This window comes from Capsicum annuum, chromosome 3, assembly GCF_002878395.1.
Source record: "Capsicum annuum cultivar UCD-10X-F1 chromosome 3, UCD10Xv1.1, whole genome shotgun sequence".
NCBI classification, from domain to species: Eukaryota; Viridiplantae; Streptophyta; class Magnoliopsida; order Solanales; family Solanaceae; genus Capsicum; species Capsicum annuum.
This window is the reverse complement of record NC_061113.1, coordinates 248,188,303-248,211,733: the sequence shown is the minus strand read 5'-3', so window position 1 is coordinate 248,211,733 and position 23,431 is coordinate 248,188,303. Positions and strand designations below refer to the sequence as shown.

The window sequence follows — 23,431 nt, the reverse complement described above, 5'->3', positions numbered from 1 at the left end:
TATTCACCAAGTCTCTTCCAACTGCAACTTTCAAGAAGATGGTGCACAAGATCGGAATGTAAAGGTTCAATGATGTTCTTATTAGGGGGAGCTAATACGCGCTGTACTCTTTTTCCCTTACGAGGTTTTGTCCCACTGGGTTTTCTTGTAAGGTTTTTAATGAGACAACCTATATACGTATTGTTAGACATTTAAGGGGGAGTGTTATGATATCTATCAATTATAGTGAATGTTTATCAAGATCTATTTGATGTCTATCAGGATTTGATGTATTTGTCTTTTAGTGTGAAACTAGGGCAAATTTCCCCTATAAATAAAAGGGTTCTTCATTATAAATCATTCCTCAAGAGAACAAATAACAATTACTCTTTCTATTTTCTCTACTCTTCTTCTTTGTTCTTTCTTGTTTTTATAACATAATTATAGCTATAAGTTTGCTACTTATTAAAAATTTATATTTAACTAATTTTTTAAAATAGAGCTGATTTTCTATAAAGATAAAAGAGTGGTTAGATTGTAAAAACATCTTCAATGCCCTTTTGATCATTCAAATCACCGAACAATGACCGCTTTGACTTGTTATTGAAAATTTTTCGGAACATGACACTTGGGTTAAGCGATTGATACCTTAATATATCGCCGGGGGCCTTTGGCACAAGCTTCATTATCAAAGGAATGACCAAACTGAGAGAGACTCTCAAAACCCCAAAGAGGAAAAAACCCCACGACCAATCTTCTCCATCTCCCTCTTCCAAATCCTCGAAAAAGGATGATGTCAGCGCCACTACTTCCAATGAGCCATTTCCCGATTTCTCTCGTCCCACGGCGGAGGAATGCCGAACCGTACGGGATGATCTTTTGGCCCTTCATGGTTTTCCCAAAGAATTCATCAAGTACCGCAAGCAGAGATCACTCGATCATATTGGATATGAAAATGATCATGATGATAGTAGTGGTAATGAGTGTTGTAATGAGAGTGTATTGGACGGTTTGATTAGCACAATTTTGTCGCAGAACACCACGGAAACTAACTCTCAAAAGGCTTTTGCTTCCCTCAAATCTTCTTTTCCAACTTGGGAATGTGTAAGCTTTTTTCGTAAATTAAATGAATTAATTATGTTTCTTCATATATGCTTGCTTTATTATGGCTAAAAAATTAACTCAAGAGTCAATTTTGTTAAGCTTATTACGGTAACTCTTCTGATTAAACCCCACCTAAAGTGCATTTTGTTCGATTTTAGGGTTTTACGTTTATTATATGTTGTTTTGCCTGTTAATACGACCTTGCGAGTATAGATACTGTCTGATTCATTTTGTTTTCTATGTGGTGCTTAACTTGTTAGTAATGAACACGGTTTGTTTGTCATAAAAGTTCAGTGGATTTCTTATATCGTTCTCTATAAGTCTAGGTGGGAATACACTGAGTATGTTGTTGTTGTTGTTCTCTATAAGTCTAGTTATGTTTAAAACCAAGTATGTCTATGCATTTCCTTGATTCACTATATAATCGATTTGTTGTGCACTGATGAAAAGGATTAACTTGGACTTGCAACCAACTTATTCATGCAATTTTATCTTCAAATGCTTAGGTTCTAGCTGCTGATGCAAAACTTGTTGAAGATACCATACGATGTGGAGGTTTAGCACCCACCAAAACTTCTTGTATCAAGGGAATATTAAGTTCATTGTTTCAGAAAAAAGGAAATCTGTGCTTGGAGTACTTGAGAGAGCTATCTATAGAGGAAATCAAGAGGGAGCTCTCTTGTTTCAGAGGAATTGGTCCCAAAACGGTAAATTGTTTTCAGTGATCCATGAAATTTTGTTTGGGAAATCATGGTCCGTGTTTAAGTCCAATATGCGTTGAGTTTGGAATTTGGATATTGATATGCCTGCTTGTTACATATTGATAAGTGTTTGTAATTTTTTTGGTATACTTGTCTCTTAGAGATGCTGTGAGTTTCTATTGGAAGATAATTGAACAACAAAGCCTGGATTCAAATTAAAAATTACCATATTCAGATTGTTCCTTTCATGCTGATAACTAATCAACGGCATCTCGGTAAAAAGAAATTGAGGACATTGTCCCTCTTCATTATTATCCCTCCACTGCATGCCTGGTTGATTACCATGCTTTTAAAGCATATACTTGTTTTTTTTTCAGAGTGAGGGGTGGGTGTTGGGCTATTTGGTGTGTTCAAGGAAAAAGAACTCTCTCCTTGTCTTTGATTAGAAGAGTAAATAAGTTGTAGGGAATTCTCGATAACACTTCTTCTTTTTCTTGCTATATTTGTCTGCAATACAAGTCCCACCTCCATCGCATGAGGGACCAGAGTGACATGGGCAGAGTGCGGTGGGAATCCTATAAATTATCATGAGTTTGCGGACCTCTTATTTCCTTCCAATTACGTACACCTTTTTGAGCCAAGATCAAGCATCAAATGGTGAATTTTATAGGAGTTTTTCAGTTAGACATGAGAAATGGGCTTTTAACAATCTCTCTCTTCTCTTGGAATTTGAAGTCACAACCCCTTAGTAGATCTTTTCTTTGTTAGTAATATCTGATGTGATGGAGCACTTATGAAAGGAAAAAGAGTAATCAATATCAAATGGAGTCTCCATTAGCCTTAGAGCTTTCTAGTGCTTGGAAAAATCATAGTGCCCAGATGAGTAGTATCAAACTGTACACGACTTAAGGTTTGTGTCTGAGGAGAAGGGGTAAATTTCATCCATGGTCACTTAACTTTGTATCTATTATCCAAAAGTCACTTTTCTTTCATTCATTTCATCCAGGGTCACTTAACTTTGTATCTATTACGCAAAAGTCACTTTTCTTTCATTCATTTCATCCATGGTCATTAAACTTTACTCCGACCATCACAAAAGTCACTATGACCGGATTTTACAATAATTCCATCGAATAAATGATGTGGCAACCTTAATTAGTTCTTAATTTTTAATTTTTAATTTAAGTGAATATATAATATATCACTTATATCTTGACCCTTTTTATATATGCACAACTCAATTTTCCTTATGAATTATTTGATGAAAGAATACTAGTTTCTTAATAGATTAGATTACCTAATGAAGATTATTTTCATTAAAAAAATTTGGTTGATACTTTTATGAAATAATATTATACTTATATATTCTTAAATTCCTCTAAAGTTGAGACATGTGTTGATAAATTATTTTTTCCACTAATATATTATGACATGTAGTTGATAAAATTATTTTTCTCCTTCTAAAATTGTGACATGTAGTTGATAAAATTATTTTTTTAATACATTCTTTTTCTTGCCACTTGAGTCTCTGCATTCGGTATATCATAATAATATGATAAACTACTCTATTTATTGAGTTTGTCTTTGTATTTTTAATTGTTTGACAAATTGATTAATTCTTTTAAAAGTTTTTATTATAATATTCAATTTTTGATAAATTACATATTGTTTAATTAATTTAATTGATAAATATAAAAATTAGATATCCTATAATTTCTTTATCTATTAAAGTACTTATATTTTATAACTTTTATTAACAAAATTGCACGTTAATATAACATTATTTGTACAAATTTTTACAATACTTATTCAATGACACAATTAAAAAGATTTTATTTTAAAACTATCTTTAGCATGTTGATTTATCTTCAAAGAATTAAAATAATTTTTTTTTAAAAATAATATCATACATGTATTTCTATTTTATGTGTTTTGAAGAATTTATCTTGTTTATCACTCTTTTTGGCAGATGAATGCAATATTATGAAATGTTTCATAAAAATATCAACCAAATTTTTTTATGTAAATAGTCTTCATTAGGTAATCTAATATATTAAGAAATTGGTATTCTTTCATTAAATAATCCATAAGGAAAATTGTGTTGTGCACATATAAAAAAGGTCAAGATATGAGTAATATATTATATATTCACTTAAATTAAAATTAAGAACTAATTAAGGTTGCCACATCATTTTTCCGATGGAATTATTATAAAATCCGGTCATAATGACTTTTGTGATGGTCGGAGTAAAGTTAAATGACCATGGATGAAATGAATAAAAGAAAATTGACTTTTGCGTAATAGATACAAAGTTAAGTGACCATGGATGAAATGAATGAAAGAAAAGTGACTTTTGGGTAATAGATACAAAGTTAAATGACCATGGATGAAATTTACCCGTGAAGACGGTATGAGTAGTACCGAAGCAGTCATGACTTGAGTTTTGAGTCTGAAGCGAAGACTTGAAATTTCAAAATCGCGTGGGACTTGACAGGAATTGCGCTACGTTATGGATCTCAAATTGGGTTTTATGCTTAGATGAGAAATTGAAAAGAAAAACAGTTCTGTTGAGAAAGGTAATAGAATAGAGAAAGAAGGAACAAAAATAAAAGAAAGAAAATATGATTCTTAATTTGTGAAATCGCAATGCAAGATTTATCTGATCTTAAGAAAGAATCATATACTGCTAAAGGTTAGTAGTAGTTCTAGAAGTTCAACTTTATTTAATAGTAAAACCAAAATTTAGCATACATTATTGAACATAGTTATTTTTTGACTAAATGATTGATGGAGTAGTCGAGGTGCGCACATGCTGGCCGAAAATATTTTTGACTAAACGACTGGGAAACAGAAGTAAAGCCTAGGAAGAACACGGGTAAAGAAGAAGAGCATGAGGGAGAGGGAAGAGAAGAGAACCTGAAGTAGCTGAGAGCAATAGCAAAACTTAGTGTTGATTTAGTTTCCAAGTCTAGTTCACATACACGCGATGCATGGAAGAGATACACTTCTTCTTTTTTTACTGAACTGGAGGACATGGGTGTTGTCACCTTACTTTTATAAAATAGAGGGTATGAGTGTGCAGAAAAACTAAGTATATGACAGATCACACAATGCTTCAGACATGTGGCAAGGATTTACTCTAACGTCCATGTCCTGAAAAAGTCCGACTTCCATACATGAATTTTAAAATGTAGGATACGCATACCAGTGATGGGGAAGAAATTAAGTGGTTATCTGAAAGATGACATGATAAGAAATAAGGCTTATGCTAATGGTTGTTCTTGCAACTGAAATATCTTATCACCAGCAACCTTTATAATTGGCACATGTTACCAGCTGCTATGATTCTAACAGTATGCAATGGATGCAGGTGGCATGTGTCTTGATGTTCCAACTTCAGAGAGATGATTTTCCGGTGGATACACACGTGAGTTTCACTAGACATATTGCCTGTTCAAAGTACTTGGTTAACATCCTTCTCAGAAAAAAAGTAGTACTTGGCTAACAGGCAAAACTTACTACAGATTTTTCAGATTGCAAAGACTCTTCATTGGGTACCTGCTGCAGCTGATGTAAAAAAGACATATATTCATCTAAATAGGCGAATTCCAGATGACCTAAAGTTTGACCTTAATTGTCTCATATATACCCATGGTAAGGTCTGTAGAGAATGCTCTGGAAAAGGTTCTAACAAACCCAAAAAGGAACAATGTGACAAACTTTGCCCATTACTGCGCCAGAGTTCTAATGTAATATGAAACCAAATTCCGCACTCTGCATCTATTCATGTACATTAGTTCTTTGCTATCTTTTTTGTTCTCTTTCATGTTCCTGTGAACTCTATGCATCTATTTGTGTACATGAAGTTTTTGCATTTTTGTGTTCTCTTTCACGATCACTTCACTTTGGTGCTGCATTTGGGTCTGATACGCAAAGATGAAACAATAAAGTAGCGGAATAAGAAGCAAAATTTATCACTTCATGCCCTTTATCACTACCTAGAGAAAGCAAGTCACCTCTTATCTATTTTCACTAGCCATTTTTAATGCATCTATGCACAGTATATGCTTAGCGCGTGATTATTTCCTCTGGTGATTTTCTTTTTTCTGTTTTTCACCCCCTTATTGAGGAATAAATCTTTTTGTAAATTGAGTTAGAAGAATGCAATGGGTTTGATATGATTGGGGATAAGCACCAAATAACAATGTGGTATTACAACACATTCCATTATACTTCTGAAATGGCAAAAAAGCTTCAAAGATGTGGTCCAATGAGCCAACTTGGATAGATGGAAACAAAGAGCCTTAGCTGGCTAATGCTAATACATGCCATTGATTTGCTTTAGCCACAGGTGTATCTAATTAGGTGCTGGATACAAACTAGAACATACTCAAATCTATTTGGACCTTTAAAAGATTTGCTTCTCTCATTATCCACTTCTGAATTTATGTTATTTTTCTTGTAATCAAAAAGTAATTTCATATGCTTTTGACTAGGAATAATCACCATATTCCAGTATAAATTCAAGTTTATTTTCAATCTTAAACTAGGACGGGAATTCAGATGAAAACTGTTCCAGCTGTTACTTTTTCTAGGATCTGGTCCACATCTTGTATGAGCCTATACCAAATGATTATTATCAAGTTTGCTACCCTCTGGTGCAAATTTTTGTGCTGCTAAGTTACCTTGAGAGGTGATATTTTTTACTAGAGTGCAGAGCACATTTCGTTTACAAGCTTAACTAATGACGTGTTGAAAAAACAAAACAGAAAGAATGAACTAATGACATGTACTGGAAATTAAACATAAAGTGGAAAATGTCCCAATTCAGTAATGCACTAGGCTCCCTGTTCTGGCTTTATCTGAACCTTTTTATTTTATAATGATTTGGTTGGATATGATGTTGGCTATGCATGACTGTGCCAACTTCTTTTGGTGGTTCTGCTATAATATATTTTGCATCTCTTATAAATTGTAGCATTCCGAAACATTTGTCGTGCCGGGAACTTTTCATTCCAATGGATAAGGCATTGTACCGAAAACCTACCAACTTAAATCTCCCTTTAACTGGAAGGAATGGAGCAGATATTGTCTGTTGCAAAACTACTACTTCAGATAAAAAGCTTAGAATATTTGGCTTTGAGGTAAATCCTTGTCCGAAGGATATCATTTGTTCAACATCTGAAAGTAAAGAAAGTATAATCTCCTCTGAAACATTTGCAGATGAAAGACCAGTCGGAAAAACTTCTATCTGTATGAATTCCTCTGGCATAGTTCATCCCAACCCAAATGAAATCCTCAGAAACTTGAGCTCCTCAGTTGTCAGTGAGGTTAAATATGAGTGCCACTTCTGTTTAAAGAAGTTTACAAACTCACGGGCACTGGGAGGTCACCAGAATGCCCATCGTAAAGAGAGGCTGAAGAAGAAAAGAATGGATCTTGAAGCAAAAAGAGCTAGCTCCATGTTCCATCTTTACTCTTTGATCAGAAACAGTGGAGTTATCTACCCTTACTATTCTCTAAGTCATCGAAACCCTGCTCTTTATGTTCCTACCATTGTTTCTGGAAGTTCACTCGTCAATTTCGACTCAGTGTATCACTATCACAACGTCACTCATCCGCTATATGTTACTGTTGACGCTGACCAAGGTGAACTGCGATTGCAGAATAACTGGCAGGGTGGTGCGTATAGAGGGAGAGACCTGTTATCATGAACATTGAGTTCTTTTGCTGAAAATTTTCTGTCATCTAAACATAGGTGTCAATATCCCTGGAAATGAATCAAGTTGCTTATTTATTCATCACTTATCAGACAAGGATATAGCAACCATTTCGACTAATACTGCATATTTCTTATTTTTGAATTTATCCTGTTTTGATCTAAGTTGTTGTTAATTATATGTACACGGTTCAGGACCACCATCAATGCAAAAGTAAAGAAAACTCTCAGGCATAATATCTTACAACTATCGAGCTTTCCTTGTCCGTCTCTTTTCCTATTGAAAGAATGCGAGTTGGCTTTAATAGTAAAAGCAGTGGACTACAGTTAACATAATGGAGTAATTAAGTTGGACATTTTTGCTTGGCTTAAAGTATGGATCTGCAGTAATTTAGTTCTTTGATGTATTTACGTCAAATTGACCAATGTATATGGTTGAATAATAAGTTCATTCTATATTGTCTCTGAGTAGCTAAGAATCGTTTGGCCATGAAGATGAAGTTGGAGTTGGAGTTGTGTTTGATCATGAATATAAATTAAAGTTGTTTTAAAAATTTTGTGAGAAAAGTATGAGTGAAAAAAGTGAAAACAAGTTTCACTTTTTCAAATAATTTTTCGAAATTGGAGTTGGAAAATTCATGGCCAAATGCAGCGTGTTTTCATCTTTTTCACTAAAGTGAAATAATTTTTCGGAAAAAAGGAAAATAAAATTTATGGTCAAATGCAGTGTGTTTTCACCTTTTTCACTAAAGTGAAATAATTTATCGAAAAAAAGGAAAACAAAATTTATAGCCAAACGGCTACTAAGATCCACTTCTATTTTTCCACAAGTTTCACTTTTTTACTTTAATAAAGTATTTTGATTTAGTAAAAACAGCTCGTCTCATATTCAACATCAACTATTCATCTAATTCATAGTTATTTTGACTGTCAGACATAATTAGTACTTGTGGACCAATGAAAGGAGAGTCATTATATGCGACATACTAATCATGAGTCGATAGTTATAAGGCGCTCAGGACTCATTAAGTCTTAAGAAATTGTTATTATATATATTGCGCACAGTAATGTATATTCTACAAAGTCGTAAATTTAGAATTATGACGAAATATATCATACAAGTCATAGTCAAATAATTTAAAACAACTGACTTAATTATGCAGGAGAACAACCATGAACAACCTGCGTTAGTTGCTCAATTGTGATTTACTCCCTTCGTTCATAAATATTTGTCTACTTTTAACTTGTTACATATCTTAAGAAACAATAAGTAGTAAAGTGATTTTACTATATCACCTTTTAAATATAATTAATTATTTGCTTTAAAAAAATATAATAAGTGATGTATTGTATTTAATATTAAAAATAAAATGAATAAAAATAGATAAATTATCCATTATTTTTATAAATTAAACAAGTATTATTGAACATCTTAAAATAAAAAAGTGAACAAATAAACATGAAAGAAAAAAAGTGGACAAACAAAAATAAAAGAAAGGAGACATCTCAAAACAAAAAAAATGCACAAGTAAAAATGGGAGAGAGCATTGTACAGGAGAAAATACAGGCAATTCAAGATGTAACATGTGCATAGGACGTTTGCATTTATTAAATGCACAAGACAGTTATATCTAAGGAAAAAAAAATGCACGAGACAAATAATTATAGATTTAATCACATGAACATAAGACCGATATATTTGGGTGAGCCACAATACTTCATTCCAAGTTATCTATAGTGATTTTTAAAAAAGTAATAATTGTAAGTTATTTGTTGCTTTAAAAGGTTATGATAAATTTACTTCTTTCTTTGTTTCACCTTTAGTAATAATGTTTTTTTGAATCATAGAGATGTTATAATTGTTCATATATCCATAAAAGGTGAAATAATTAAAACCTTCTCTCGTTAATAATTTTTCCCCAAAAACGTGAAGCAGAAAAATAATTAGAGAGAGACAGTAAGAATGAGATAGGAGTCAGATGAGTTTGACTGTGGGTAGAAAATTACTGTATTAAGGATGAGAGACCAAAAAAGGGAACAAAATGAATGGATGATATGTCTGCTTATTATTGGATCCTCCAACATATCAATGCTGACACGACCATTGAACACAACAAAGTACACAACACACCTCAGATTTGATCCTTAATCCAAGATCTCCACTGCACGAACTCAATACCTCTATCCTTCTTCTTCTTGTCCAATTTTCCCTCCATTAATTTTCTCAAAAAATGTTTCAATCAACTGTTGTGAAATGGATTTTGCTATATCTTGTAATTTCTCCTACCATTTTTATCATCTGTTTCTCTGACGGCTTTCACTCTACCAATCTTTTGGCTGCTAAAAGGAAGCGCATGAGCGATAGAGTTCGCAAGATGTAAGCTTAACTTATCCAAATCGCTTATTGTTCATTCATTTTCTTAGAAATGCTATATGCAAAAACTTGTAAAAGATTGATTGTTCATGAATATTATGGTCTCAGCTTTAATTTCGCTGAAATTGCTCCTTTTGATAAAATCTAATAAATTTATCACGAAATATATATGCTTCTTGACATGCATGTTCCATTATCATTTACGAGCATACAAGAGTCCGGAGACAAGCGAGTTCAAACAATAATTAAACAGAAGAAGAAGTCAAAGGTTCTTCTAACTTTTATTATATTCATTAAAAATGATTTTTAACTATGTGTAATTTAATTTTCTATGAACTTCCTTGGCTCTACCTGGCTCCGCCCCTAACGAGAGGGGATAGGTACTAGGAACGTTGTTCGTTCTTTATTGGCGCGTGGATTATGAGTAGATGGTGATAGTATTTGGAAATTATTTGAATGGGATTATCTTGAGGGAAATTTTCTGTTTTGTGGCAGGTTTTACCATGCTTATGATAACTACATGATGTATGCTTTTCCGGTAAGACAAAGCTCTGATTGTTTGGTTCTTCCTATTCGGCGTTCCATCTTGTGCTACTGAATGAAGCTCATGATAGAAGAGACTCAAGGTGTTTTCTTTTTGCACTCTAATTTTCGTTGCAGCATGATGAGCTAAAACCTCTAACCAAAACCTTCACGGATTCTCTGAGTGAACTTGGAAACTTGAAGGTAACTATGACTTAATTTAGAAGAGTCCTCGTTGAAGAAAACAGGTCTTATTATCTTGGTATAAAGGTTTTACCACGTGTTGCCATATTTTAGCTCGAACATCTGCCACAGCAGTACAATGGGTCAGCTCTTACGCTAATTGAATCGTTGTCGAGGTGGGTTACAATTTTTGTTCTTCTTGCTACTCAGAACCAATTTTATACTATGTTTATTTTGCACCATTTATCTCTTTACCTTACTTTTTCCAGCCTCGTAATCTTGGGTAACTACACTGAGTTTGAGAAGGCTATTATTTGGCTATCTGAAAATCTATCATTTGATGTCGATGCAAGGATAAATCTGTTTGAGGTAATATATACGTTGTCGCGTTTAAACTTCTTTATAGGGTCTAATTGGGTGATTGTGCTTGGTTTGTGCATCGTCAATTTTCTCTCTCGATAAATGCTTCAAATGACCACATTTAAGTAAGATTTCGCATCACTCAATCAAGGAGGATCTTGGTTTTGGGTCACATTTTATTCATTCACTTATTCATTTTTCCTTTTTCCTGATCACCAATTGTAGTGCAACATAAGAGTTCTTGGAGGACTTGTTTCTGCTCATATTCTTGCCACTGATTCTACAAACAGGTTGGTTCAAGGAATTTATAAGAATCAACTCCTTGACCTGGCCGAGGATTTGGGGCGACGTTTTCTGCCTGCTTTCAATACCCCAACCGGATTACCTTATGCTTGGATCAACTTAAAGGTACAGATCGTCAATTCTACTGCTATGTTAGTCTATGCTTTTATTGAAGGTGAAGAGATAATACTTGTAGATTGCCATTTTAGCAAGGTATTCTAGATCTTGACGGTTGTCTTATTAGGAAGGACATAATAATACAAATATATACCCTTCAATTATCAAGTTTGCCATCTTAACCAACTACAATTATGAGCATAATGAGGGCAACCTTTTATTGGAAAATGAAAAATGCAACCTTTGGTCGGAAAAAGAAAAGCAATCTTTTCTGTGAATTTACTGTTGCTAATAGGTCAGGGACCGGAGTTTGGACAAGTTATTTGTCCAGTCACTTAGTTTTATATTTTCTTAATTGAGTTCATTAACTTGTAGATGTGTTTATTTATCCTGCAACTCAAAGTTCTTTGTTATCCTGGCATCCAAATCAACTTCAGTTTAGTTCCTACCAGATGTCAGTTGTATGTTATGCTATCGAAGTTATCATTTGATGATGAAATCTCCGTGGTTGAAATTTGTGTTACAACTTTAGGTCAGCTCATCTAATTTGAATGTGCTAGGAATTATCCTGATATCCAAATCCTTGCGGGTCTATGAACCATTTAATGAACCCTTGTAGTTTTTGGATTCAACATGAATTCAGCCCATTATTTGGTAGGACCATTACCTATCGACTTGCGTTGCAATTGCCTGCATATTCCCTTCAAATTTGAAATAAGAAATTACTTCAAATATGCAGTCAAATTTTGATTTTCTTTTTTCCTTGTCTCTGCTAATATATTGCTGCACTCTGTGACAGAAATATGAGACTAAAATTCTATTGATTTATGGGGAAAAATTTCTTGCACCTAATTTGTTTTAGAATAATTTTAAAGATTTTCGAAAGTCACATGCCATTGCTTAGTCCATGAATTGCATTACTGCTATGCCGCATCAGTTTTTGCATACCAAGTAGAACCTGTTTCTGGTAGTATCAATAGGGTCATATGTGCATTGACATTTTTTGAAGAGGAATTTATGACACATTAAATGCAAAATGTCACAGCATGGTGTAATTGCGGACGAGACAACAGAAACGAGCACATCTGGATGTGGTAAATTGCTTCTTCTTTTCTACCTTAACTCTTTATCTATTTTCTTGAACTTTGATAGCTGCCATGAAATAGATTTCACTAGCCTTCAATGAAGTCTTATTATAATATCGTGTGGATTATTTTTTCATGTAATCAGGTTCTCTAATCCTTGAAATGGGTGCATTATCACATTTAACTGGTGATACAAGATTTGAGACGGCAGCTTTGCGTGCTCTTCGTAAGTTATGGAGCATGCGGAGTTCTCTAAATCTTCTTGGAACTACGCTAGATGTAGCAACTGGAAACTGGATTGAATATTCTTCTGGAATTGGAGCTGGTATGTTTCTGTAGATAGAGCACTTTTAGGAGACTTCTTAAAACCATTTTCTTGATTAGTAACATATACTTTGTCTTGATGTCTTCTGATTTCATGGTTCTCATTTGCCTAGATAAATAATGTCCCTACCCTTCCTTGATTGTCTGTTGCTCTTCACAACAATGCAGTAAGATATTTCATTTTTTTTGTTTGCTGTTTTTTAGGTGTGGATTCTTTCTATGAATATCTAATGAAAGCCTATGTTCTTTTTGGAAGAGATGAGATTTGGAAGATGTTTCAATCTGCTTATGTTGCTGTGCAGAAATATTATAGACATGGCCCATGGTACTATAATCACACCTTATTTTGAAATTTTGGATTCTTTATTTTTGTATGTGTTGCCATCATATTTAGAATTAAACTGATTCTTGGTCCCTTACCTCGGTAATCCCATTTCTGCTTGTGGCAAACTAGCAATTGCCTGGAACAGGAATGGAAAGTGCTGGAACCGCCACCTTTGTCCTTGTCCTTTATCTTATCTGTCTCCTCCCTGAAATTCTTCTATTCTAGTGACTAGAATCCAGTTTGTGCTTCACCAAATCTACTGTTGAGAGTTATGCATGATGCATTAGTTTTCTCCTGGAATTTAGCAATCAGACCAAGATCAGAACATTTAAGTTAATGTAGGTATCATGACGCTGACATGAGAACCGGAATAGCGACATACTGGCAGCTCACAAGTCTTCAAGCATTCTGGCCTGGTCTGCAGGTAAGAAGGAAATCCGTAGCTAATAAGTTCTTCCTGAAACTGATATAGTTTTTAGTCAAGAATAAGAGGACATATAGTCCTCTTCTGCATTTCCTATTTCTTTTATATACTACTGATCTTCTACGTATGTAATCAATAACCCAAGGAAAATCGTGAAGTGATAACAAACTTGATTCTTTTGGTTTCAGGTTCTTGTTGGGGATATCGAGGCCGCTAATTCATCACATCGTGAGTTTTTCAAGGTGTGGAAGAAATATGGAGTTCTTCCAGAGAGGTAAAGATGTTTCTCCTCCATTTTTTCCTTCGTTCTCCGAGTCTTTTTCCCTGCTTCCGCCACTTTATTCCATGCAATAAGCTAGCTTTAGCATAATTGGTTTTACTGTGATGGTTGTTTTTCACTTTTTCTTATAGGACCCTTTTCAATAATTTAGGTATCTGCTGGACCATCAGATGTTGCATCCTACTGAAAAATACTATCCTCTACGTCCTGAATTAGCAGAGTCCACATTTTACCTATACCAAGCAACCAAAGGTGTGCGACTCTTCTTTTTAAATTTTTTGAAAAACATCCTTTTTCTCGAAACTTGAATAATATAGTAGTTTTCTCATTAACAGATCCATGGTATATGGAAGTGGGTGAATCAATAATGAATTCTCTGAATGCACATACAAGAGTTAAAGGTGGCTTTGCCAGCATTAGGGATGTGACTACAATGCAATTAGAAGACCATCAGCATAGTTTCTTCCTTGCGGAAACGTAAGTCTTTTGTATCTTCATCTTATGCGTGCAAATCATATAGTATGGAATCTGACTGATGTTTGGTAAAGTGTCCCTCCTGATATGACTGATCATCCATGCACTTATAGCAATATGATTTTTCGTCTGATTTCTGCAGGTGCAAGTATTTGTATCTACTTTTTGACGACTCGTTTCTACTTAATCAAAATTACATATTTACAACTGAGGGTCATCCCCTGCCGGTTAGAATTAATTGGCATGAGAAGCTTCCCGAGGCGTATAATCTAAGAAACGGAAGTTCTATCAAGGTACATTTCCCTTTCCATTAACAATTGCGATTAGTCTGTTTTCTCTAGTTCTAATTATAGATGTTTCTTCTTTCATGGCCTTCTGCCTTTTCCTTTCCATGCTCTTTTTCTTCATTTCCACAGCAAGTAGTTACATCATGCATGTTATTCCTTAAAGAGAAGTAGTCGTATCTGCTGCATCAGATCACATACTTGCGCATGTTAATGCTTCCCCTTCAGTGTTCATACATCTGTCTGTACCTGTTTTTTTTTCTGCTGGTATATTCTTTTTCAGTTTCTTAAGTAAAATAGCTAAATACTTGATAAACCATCCTATGCCAATCCTTTTTAATTGAAATTTGATGATTAAGATTTTATAAGTTTGGCATTTTCTTAATTGAATGCCGTTAAAAAGCTTTGTTTTTTTCCTTTCACAGTAGATAATGCTTCCTAAACATTATTAGGTTGTATTACCTTAGATTTGAAATTTGATGGCAGTCAATAATGGTCAATTGTTAGCCATTAGATTTATTTAGTTGGTTGATTGCTTGTTGGCAGGAGTTACCCAGATTTCATGTTTTCCTCAGCGTTCTGCTGAAACGAAAAAAAAATATTGGCTCCAAATATTTGGCACAATAGTAAGACAAGTATTGTGTGTGTTAATATTAGGTTAACTAATTTACTGATGCAAATTCTCACCCATATTCTCATCAACTCATAAACGTTCCCCCCTTAGCACATTACTAGATAGAAGATTTAAAGGAAATAGGATAGAGACGTTAATGATCTAGTGAAACATTGCTTGAAAACTAAACCAAGGACTTGATCCACCTCGTTCTTGTTTGGTCTGTTTACAAGTTCTAGTTTAGTTGGTTGCACAAATTTATCATTTACACCTGTAAAAGCAAATCAACATAAGTTCAAGGTATGATGAATTATACAACTTGTGCAGAATGGAAAGCAGATAAAACGAACCAGTGCCATGTCACTTCAAGTTTGTCCGGCTTCTATGATTCACCATGAATCGAATGAAAGGCGACTTGAAAGTGCTTGCCACATCCCTGATATTCGTGTTGATCATAGATGTTTCAGTGAAGATGATTGTGGTGTCGATGCCAGCACCTGTAGACGGAGATCATGCAGTATGGCTGGATATTGTGGCCTCTGGTCGTTGATATAAAAAGATCTATATCCTCAAAAATCTTTAGCAGCAGACAAGATACACAGGTTTTAGGTAAACTGTTCATTTTTGTATACTATATCTTAGATTCAAGAGCATTCTCATGAGATATAGGTCAAGATGGAAATGTAAAGTACACTAAAATTCATGTGCTTAAAAGCATTACGAGCATGCAAAAGTTAATTATCTGTTGTATCTTCCGGTTTATTATTTGTTCCAGATGTGTGTGTGTGTGTGCGTGCAGTGTTTTTTCTTTCTCAGCTCCGGTTTATTATTTTCCGGTTTTGTTCTGTTTGATTCAGTTATTGTTCTCATTGTTTGACTCGTGGAATTTTTATTGTTTTTTGAGGTCTTAGCTTCTTGTTCACATTGTTGGATTGTTGTTTTCATTTGGCTTAAGTCATCGACAAGCACTTAAAGCATTGATACCTATCAGGCACAAAATACTGATTTGACAAGAAGAGTGTGTTACACTCTCCTTGGGCGCGTGAATAGTAGAATAAATAATATTTTACTTTTTTTTAATTAAAAAAATTATATTTAAATCATTTTATTAATATTTTTTAATTATTGTAATTTCTTAATTTAAGAAAAAAAAAAAAAAAGCACCCCGCCTCCTTTCATCGTCTTCTTCACACCCCGCCCCCTCTTCATCGTCTTCTTCGCAACCCTCCGCCCCCCATTCATCGTCTTCTTCACAGGCCCCCGTCATTGTCGTCTTCACCTCTCCGTCGTCATCGTATTCAACCCGCACCCTCCCTGTAGCCGTTGCAATTTCTCCCACCCCTTTAGCCGTTTTCGAATGCATTTTTCGGCGAGTTATGTTCAGCAACACCAACTCTTAAAGAAACTAGAAGCACAATAAACCACCTGATTAAATCAACAACTGATATGATCTTCAAATTATGTTCCTTTGCAAACCACGTAAATTATCTCCGTCGTCGTCGTCTTCGACCCCCGCAAAACTAACAGCATTCAATAGTAAATTCAAATACAAATTCAACATTGTAGATAATTAATCTTATTAACAAACAAGAATCTTGCAAATCTCGATCTGACTTGTCTTTGACCAAATGCACTACTATTTCTCCCAGTTACTGATGTAAAACAAAGCAAATTCTAATCTTTCTTCAAAGAAACCCCATTTACGTCCCTTCAAAAAAAAAAAAAACTATACAGATCAACTCATACAAGTAAAACAAAAGAAAAAAAAAATCAAGAACACAGCACTGGTAATGTTTTGCTTTATTTTAGGTAAAATATTTATTGTGATGTTAAAAAAAAGAATAGGGATAATGTGATTTGTTTTTTACCATTAAAGAAATCAAGAAGATGCTTGTGAGTTTAGGCGCTTTAAAGAAATCTTTTTATTTTAATCTTTTACAGAAGCAGCTTCACATTAATACAATATAAAAAAGATCTTCATATATTAATTACTGTAAATTAAATTTAATAAATAAGTATGAATAAGATCAAAAGTTTCTTTTTTTTCCTAATAAACATATTGTTTCATTTCTTTTTAAACATGTCTTTTATTTTAAAGAGAATAATCTCAAAATAAAATATCACATTGTTTTATTCTCCTATGATAATAAGTATTAATTAGTTCACTATGATCTTATCTTATTGTTTATACTACAACATCCCCCGTATAGTCTTGTTAAGGGTCCTTTGGTGTGAGATATAAGGTGTAAATAGTTTGAAATAAAATATATAATTATTTTATTTCATGTTTGATTTGAAGTATTAGTTAGTCCTGAAATTATTTAGTTCACAATTTATGCCATATTGATGGAATAAGTTATGCCATATACATAAAAAAGGCAGCCCGGTGCACTAAAACTATTGCTATACGCGGTGTCTGGGGAAGGGTCCCACCACAAGGGTGTATCGTACGCAGCCTTACCTTGCATTTCTGCCAGAGACTGTTTCCAAGACTTGAACCCATGACCTCCTGGTCACATCACAGTAATTTTACCAGTTACTCCAAGGCTTCCCTTCAAACATGATGAGATAATTAATTTCGTGATTAGTTATTTTCGAACTAAACGACCTCTTAGTAAGGAGAGTAGAGTTTATGTATATTCTATCTCTATTTTGTCAGCTAGAAAGGTTGTTTTGGTAGGCCTTGGACTCAAATAAAACTGGTTCTTATACAAAACTAATATAACTAGTCATTTAGAAGAATTGTTTTCGATAGATCATCGATTGGAATGAGTTTGGTTATCTTATATAAAAGCAAGATAACTAATTTCATAAAATATCCCATTCGATTAAGACCAATGCATGCAGTAAAAAGGGGTCGGGATCAGCACGATTTAGTGTGGTAACAGATAAACACAAGCTGGACTCCAATGAACTGTATGATTGGATTGTGAAATGACAAGGCTGTACTGACCTCGTGCCATCTGACATTTGTATCTCTTTGTTTCTCCTTTTGGGAATCCACAGTACACATGAGGCGGATGTTCAAACTTTTGTTGATAAGATAGATGTTTTAGGACATTTCAATAAAATAAATCAACACAATTGATCATAAACTCCGCACAAAAGTTAGTATATAGGTATGTTTGGACAGAAAAATTTTAATACGAGTGAGGCCCACCCAATAATAGTTATGTGTTTTGTGGAATCCATTATATTCCTCTCTCCTTATTTTCTCATATTTTCTTTCATTTTCTATTTATTTTCTTTTTTTTTCTAACATTACCTTTTATATATATATATAGAGAGAGAGATTTCAATCTTTTTCTCTCACTTATATTTTTAGCTCTTATTTTAAGAGGTGTTTAGCCATAAAAAGTGAAAATATTTTTTAAGAAAATTATTTCAGAATAAAAAGTAATATTTACAAATTAAAGTTGCGTTTGATTATAAATATAAATTGAAGGTGTTTTTGAATTTTTTGGAATAACTTAGAGTAAAAATAATTTTTGATATTCTTCAAATTTCAATTTAAAAAAAAATATTTTCAGAAAATCATATATGAAAAAATGAGGATTTTCATTAAGAGAGTTAAAAAAAAAATGTATGCTTGAAATTTGAATTTAAAATTTTAAAGTGAATTTTAAACCTCCTAAACTATTGATCCTACTCTAATCTATTGTTTAGGGGATTGAAAAAAAAAACTAAATAGCTAGACACCAATTCTTCAATATATGCAACAACCAGACGGACCTGGGCATAGTACAAAATTTATATGTTAGTTGTGATTAATTAGGAGTTGTTAAATTCAAAAAAGTGAACGAAAATGAAAAAGTTGAAAAAAAAAAAAGAAGAAAAATATGAAAAAGAGTGACCGGCCAAACTTTGTAGTTGTATAGTTTTTTTTTGTAATCCCCTAAATAGTTTATTATGAGTAGGATCAATGATTTAGGAGGTTCAAAATTTACTTTAACGTTCAAAATTTAAATCTCAAGTATACATTTTTTTTTATTATATTTTGAATTCTCTTAGGAGTTGGTCGTTTGGTACACCGAATGAGAAAAGTAAGGACATCCAAGGTGGGATATTTAATGAAATTATTTTATTCCTCCCTCTCCGTGGAATAGCAATCCCATCATTTTAGTACAAATGATGGAATAAAATAATTTCGGGGATTAAGTAATACCTTATACCAAACATAGAATAAAATTAATTCCAAACTTTATCTCGAAACTATTTTTCTTATCTCTTTTACCAACCAATCCCTTAATGATAATTCACGATTTTTGCATATTTGATTTTGTGAAAATATTTCAAAGAAAAAAAATTAAAATTTGAAAAATATCAAAAATTATTTCTAATTTAAGTTATTCCTAAAAGTTTAAAAACACTTGCATTTCATATTTTTATGATTAAACATAACTTCAATTTTTAAATATTATTTTTTATTTTAAAATATTTTTTTAAAAAAAATATTTATACTTTTTATGACTAAACACAAATAAGAGCTAAAAATACAGGTAAGTAAGTAAGATTGAAATATAAAATAAAAAAAGTAATGTTAGAGAAAAAGAAAGAAAATAGACAAGAAATAGAAGAAAATGAAGAAAGAGGAACATAATGGGTCCTACAAGAACACATGTCAAAAGTAAAAAAAACGTCACACAACTATTGTTGGGCGAGTCTCACCCATATTAAAATTTTCCATGTTGCACATCGTATACCAGTTCTAACCTTTGTCCTAAGATATATATGTTTATGACATTTCAAGACAATGAACTTATTTATTTGATCAGAAGTTTTACATTATATTTAGAATTTAAGATTGACGTTCAGGACATTTTAAAATAACGAGCTTGTTCAATTAACCATAACTTCTACCTTACAGGCAAATATAAAAATTTACTAAGCAAAGACAAAAAATTATAATTGAACATTTTGAGAGGCACTAGGTGTAATTTCTTGCTATACGTCAAAAAATTATTGGGCTCCATCGTTGATCTTTCTGTTGTCCATACGTGCTGATCCGATAAATATCAAGAGTTGTTAAAGGCCCAAACGTACGGCCCATTGTACGACGAAATGACCTGACCGATGATAAAGATTTTTGGATCCAATGACTATGGCCCGTCATCAATAGACACGTGTTCAGAAATGAACTGGTATTGCAAATTCCGATGGTCTGACATTAAGTTGTAATTTTATTTATCTGATTTTAAATATATTACTTATGTGTATTAATATAAACATAATATTTGAATCAAAATTATTGATTTTTATTAAACCCTTCATAAGATTCAAATTTGATAATAATATAATATACAAACAGTTTAAGTTACATACATTAAAAACATATATACCTCTTTTACTAATATTTTACGTTTACTTTTTATAGCAAATAACCTATCTTTTTTTTTTAAATTATAGATTTCATAATTTGAAGGAAGCGATTGATATTATTTAAATAACATAATAATAGTATTTTTTTTTCTTATATTAACGGAGTACATATATATAATTTTAAACTCATATTCAAATTACTAAAGAGTCTTCGAAAATTTCAATTGGTCAAGTTGAAATGGCGCTTATCTCAAAGAGATTTCCCTTTTTCACTTTTTTTTTTTTCAAAATCACAAGGAAAATGAGATGTCATGTTTAGCGGTGGGAATAAGTAGAAACTTTAGAAGGAAGAGTAACACATGTTTTCTCATATATATGGCGCTACTGTCTTTGTGGTATATATATGTGGGGCAAAGTTACCAAATAAATATATTCCCTTCTTTTTATAATAAATGAATTGTTGAATTTTGACATACACATTAAAGACATAAATTTAACATAACTTTTCATTTTTACCCAAAAAATAAAAAGATGACCTTGGTAATACCTTTTCAAAAGTTAATTGATTGTCAAATTATAAGAATAAATTTGGCAAAAAATTCAATAATTTATTTATTTTAAAATATCAATAAATACCTCAATAATTCACTTATTTTAAAATGGAGAATGTATCATGGTAGCTCGAAATTCGAAACATAACGTACTGAGGACTGGAGTAGTTGATGGAGGAAATTTAACAGCTGTGTATTACTACTGCACCATATTAAACACAGCTTGCACCTAGTAACCAAGGGTCCCTGCCCATACATGAATCATTACATCTTCAACTATAAAAACATGGAGCCCAAAGTTAACTCCAGCTAAGTTATTCAGTGGAGAGTTTGAAGGAGCTCTAGGACTCAATACTCATGGCGATTGCTATTCGTGTAGTGCTTTTTTTTGTTCTTTTTTTGGCTACTGTTAAGGCACAGGTAAAATGTTTTGTCTTCTGCATCACTTAACTTACTGGCCTATTTTTCTGTGGTGCAAACACTGGTTTGTTAACTGCATATATGCATGCAGGTTTCTTTAGCTGATCTCAAGCAAGTCGAAGAAGATAAGCCGCAACATGTTGGCCTCAGCCAGGCATTTCGTGTACTTTCAACTTAATCTTAACTTCTCTTCTTTTCTTTAGTTTTCTACTCCGAGACCTTGTTTTCCTAAGACTTTTGAAATTTATGATAGATACATGGTAAAATTTTCTAGTAGTATTAAATATGTCATACTTACAATATAAAACAAAAGTTGATTACTACTGTTAATTTAAGTATTTGTTTGTCTTCCTCGTTTCAGGTTTTCACTGGAGGATCCAATAGGCGGCTTCAAGACATAGGTGAGTCATACAATGCTAATATGCTTTGTTATTACTGTTAATAATAATTACTGCACTGTCTACTTAAGGAGAGGTCTTGCTTTGAGGTTGTTACATTTTGGTTTGTATACATGGCACTAGACTTTAATCTTCTTCTTAGTAATTAATTATAAGAGCTAAAACACCATCTATTAAATGAATACACCAGATCTGCATTTAATTACATTTTTCAAATGGCCGTGGTTAAGCATTAATTAATAGAATAAATGCACCTCTGATGGTTCGGTTGACCAGAATATGAAAGTCACATTAATTGAATCTGCAAGTGCAGAAAGTAAATTTGCCACTTGATGACTCCTCTGAGTAGCAATGATGAGAGTGACTTATAAGCCCGTTAAAACTTGTAGTAATTTAGATTTTACCAGGTTTGAGCTTTGTACTGTACTTAAGTAGAAAAATGCACAAGAATAGATTATCCTACTTTTTTGGTTTCATTTTACTAAATACTTTTATATGAAAAATAGATTTGATTTTTACTTGCTATCTAAGCAAATTAAGAGAATTATTATTTAAATCCAACACTTGCCTACTTTTATGATCTTTAAGTAACTACATAAAATAATACCACTAAATTATAATCAAATTTAAAATTCTAAAATCATAAATTCTTAATAAATTTAATGAGTGGTCTAAACAATGCGATAATGTGCAGCTAATGTTAAACAATGGATATAAGTGCTTCAAGGCATTTACATATTTTCTCCAGGACTTGCAGACTTATTCATGTTCTTAGGCAATGTAAAAGCAATTGTATTTGTCATTTCCTAAATCACATAAAAAATTCGTCACAGCTCCAATGTTTCACTCATTAAGTTGAAGGTGATTTACCCTTTGCAGTTCTAAAGGTTGCAAAATACTTGAACAACGGGGATTTGGCTCTAGCTCCAGCACCAGCTCCACCTCCAAGCCAGTTGGATTGTGGAGGGTTGTGCAAGTACAGGTGCAGTTTGCACTCGAGGCCCAATCTTTGTGCAAGGGCATGTGGAACATGTTGTGTAAGGTGCAAATGTGTGCCACCAGGTACCTTTGGCAATAGAGAGAAGTGTGGCAAATGTTACACTGAAATGACTACCCATGGCAACAAGACCAAGTGCCCTTAATTATTACTATTATTTAGTATCATCTTTACTTACCAACTACTGTGAAGTGTGTGGACCTAGCTTTATTTAATTTCATCATATCTACGTGATGTGCTAGCAAGTTATGTCTGGCTAGAATGCAATATCTTGCTGCTAAGCCCATGTGAGTTGTAGTTTGAAGGGTACTGTGTGTCGTGTACTATATTTTACTCAGCTTTAAGTTGGAAGGTTTATCTTGATATGTGTCATCTTTAATGAGTTTTTCAAATATGGGACTGAAGATTTTCTTGTTGTAGATGCAAAGAATTAGTACTACTTTATTTTGTGCGTACAGTACAACCGAGTTATTTTGGCATGCAACTTGCAACTTTAAAAAGAAGTGTTATGCGTCAGCGTCACCATTTATATTTGAGAAAAAAGATCAAACAAATAATCAAATTTTTAGAAATGGTGTAGTAACGTCTATTTGAG

The 23,431-nt window shown here is 33.0% G+C and overlaps 4 protein-coding genes across 4 annotated transcripts; all 4 read left to right on the top strand.

Moving 5' to 3' along the window:
* The first annotated feature begins 530 nt into the window (after positions 1 to 530).
* LOC107862428 (putative DNA glycosylase At3g47830) lies at positions 531 to 5,670 on the top strand. The gene is made up of 4 exons (XM_016708012.2): positions 531 to 1,083; positions 1,590 to 1,790; positions 5,156 to 5,212; positions 5,310 to 5,670. The coding sequence occupies exons 1-4, from the start codon at positions 676 to 678 to the stop codon at positions 5,541 to 5,543; spliced, it is 900 nt and encodes a 299-aa protein (XP_016563498.2). The 5' UTR covers positions 531 to 675; the 3' UTR covers positions 5,544 to 5,670.
* Positions 5,671 to 5,953: 283 nt separating this feature from the next.
* LOC107865948 lies at positions 5,954 to 7,596 on the top strand. The gene has a single exon (XM_016712134.2). It carries the CDS (start codon positions 6,699 to 6,701, stop codon positions 7,497 to 7,499), a length of 801 nt encoding a protein of 266 aa, XP_016567620.1. The 5' UTR covers positions 5,954 to 6,698; the 3' UTR covers positions 7,500 to 7,596.
* Positions 7,597 to 9,591: 1,995 nt separating this feature from the next.
* LOC107862430 (alpha-mannosidase I MNS5) lies at positions 9,592 to 15,911 on the top strand. The gene is made up of 15 exons (XM_016708013.2): positions 9,592 to 9,881; positions 10,374 to 10,416; positions 10,539 to 10,604; positions 10,698 to 10,759; positions 10,853 to 10,952; positions 11,169 to 11,351; positions 12,388 to 12,436; positions 12,573 to 12,752; positions 12,956 to 13,076; positions 13,419 to 13,500; positions 13,689 to 13,774; positions 13,932 to 14,032; positions 14,116 to 14,257; positions 14,397 to 14,547; positions 15,479 to 15,911. The coding sequence occupies exons 1-15, from the start codon at positions 9,736 to 9,738 to the stop codon at positions 15,704 to 15,706; spliced, it is 1,740 nt and encodes a 579-aa protein (XP_016563499.1). The 5' UTR covers positions 9,592 to 9,735; the 3' UTR covers positions 15,707 to 15,911.
* Positions 15,912 to 21,172: 5,261 nt separating this feature from the next.
* On the top strand, positions 21,173 to 23,199 carry LOC107862431 (gibberellin-regulated protein 10). Its single transcript, XM_016708014.2, has 4 exons — positions 21,173 to 21,441; positions 21,533 to 21,604; positions 21,803 to 21,842; positions 22,719 to 23,199. Exons 1-4 carry the CDS (start codon positions 21,379 to 21,381, stop codon positions 22,979 to 22,981), a joined length of 438 nt encoding a protein of 145 aa, XP_016563500.1. The 5' UTR covers positions 21,173 to 21,378; the 3' UTR covers positions 22,982 to 23,199.
* Positions 23,200 to 23,431: the final 232 nt, after the last annotated feature.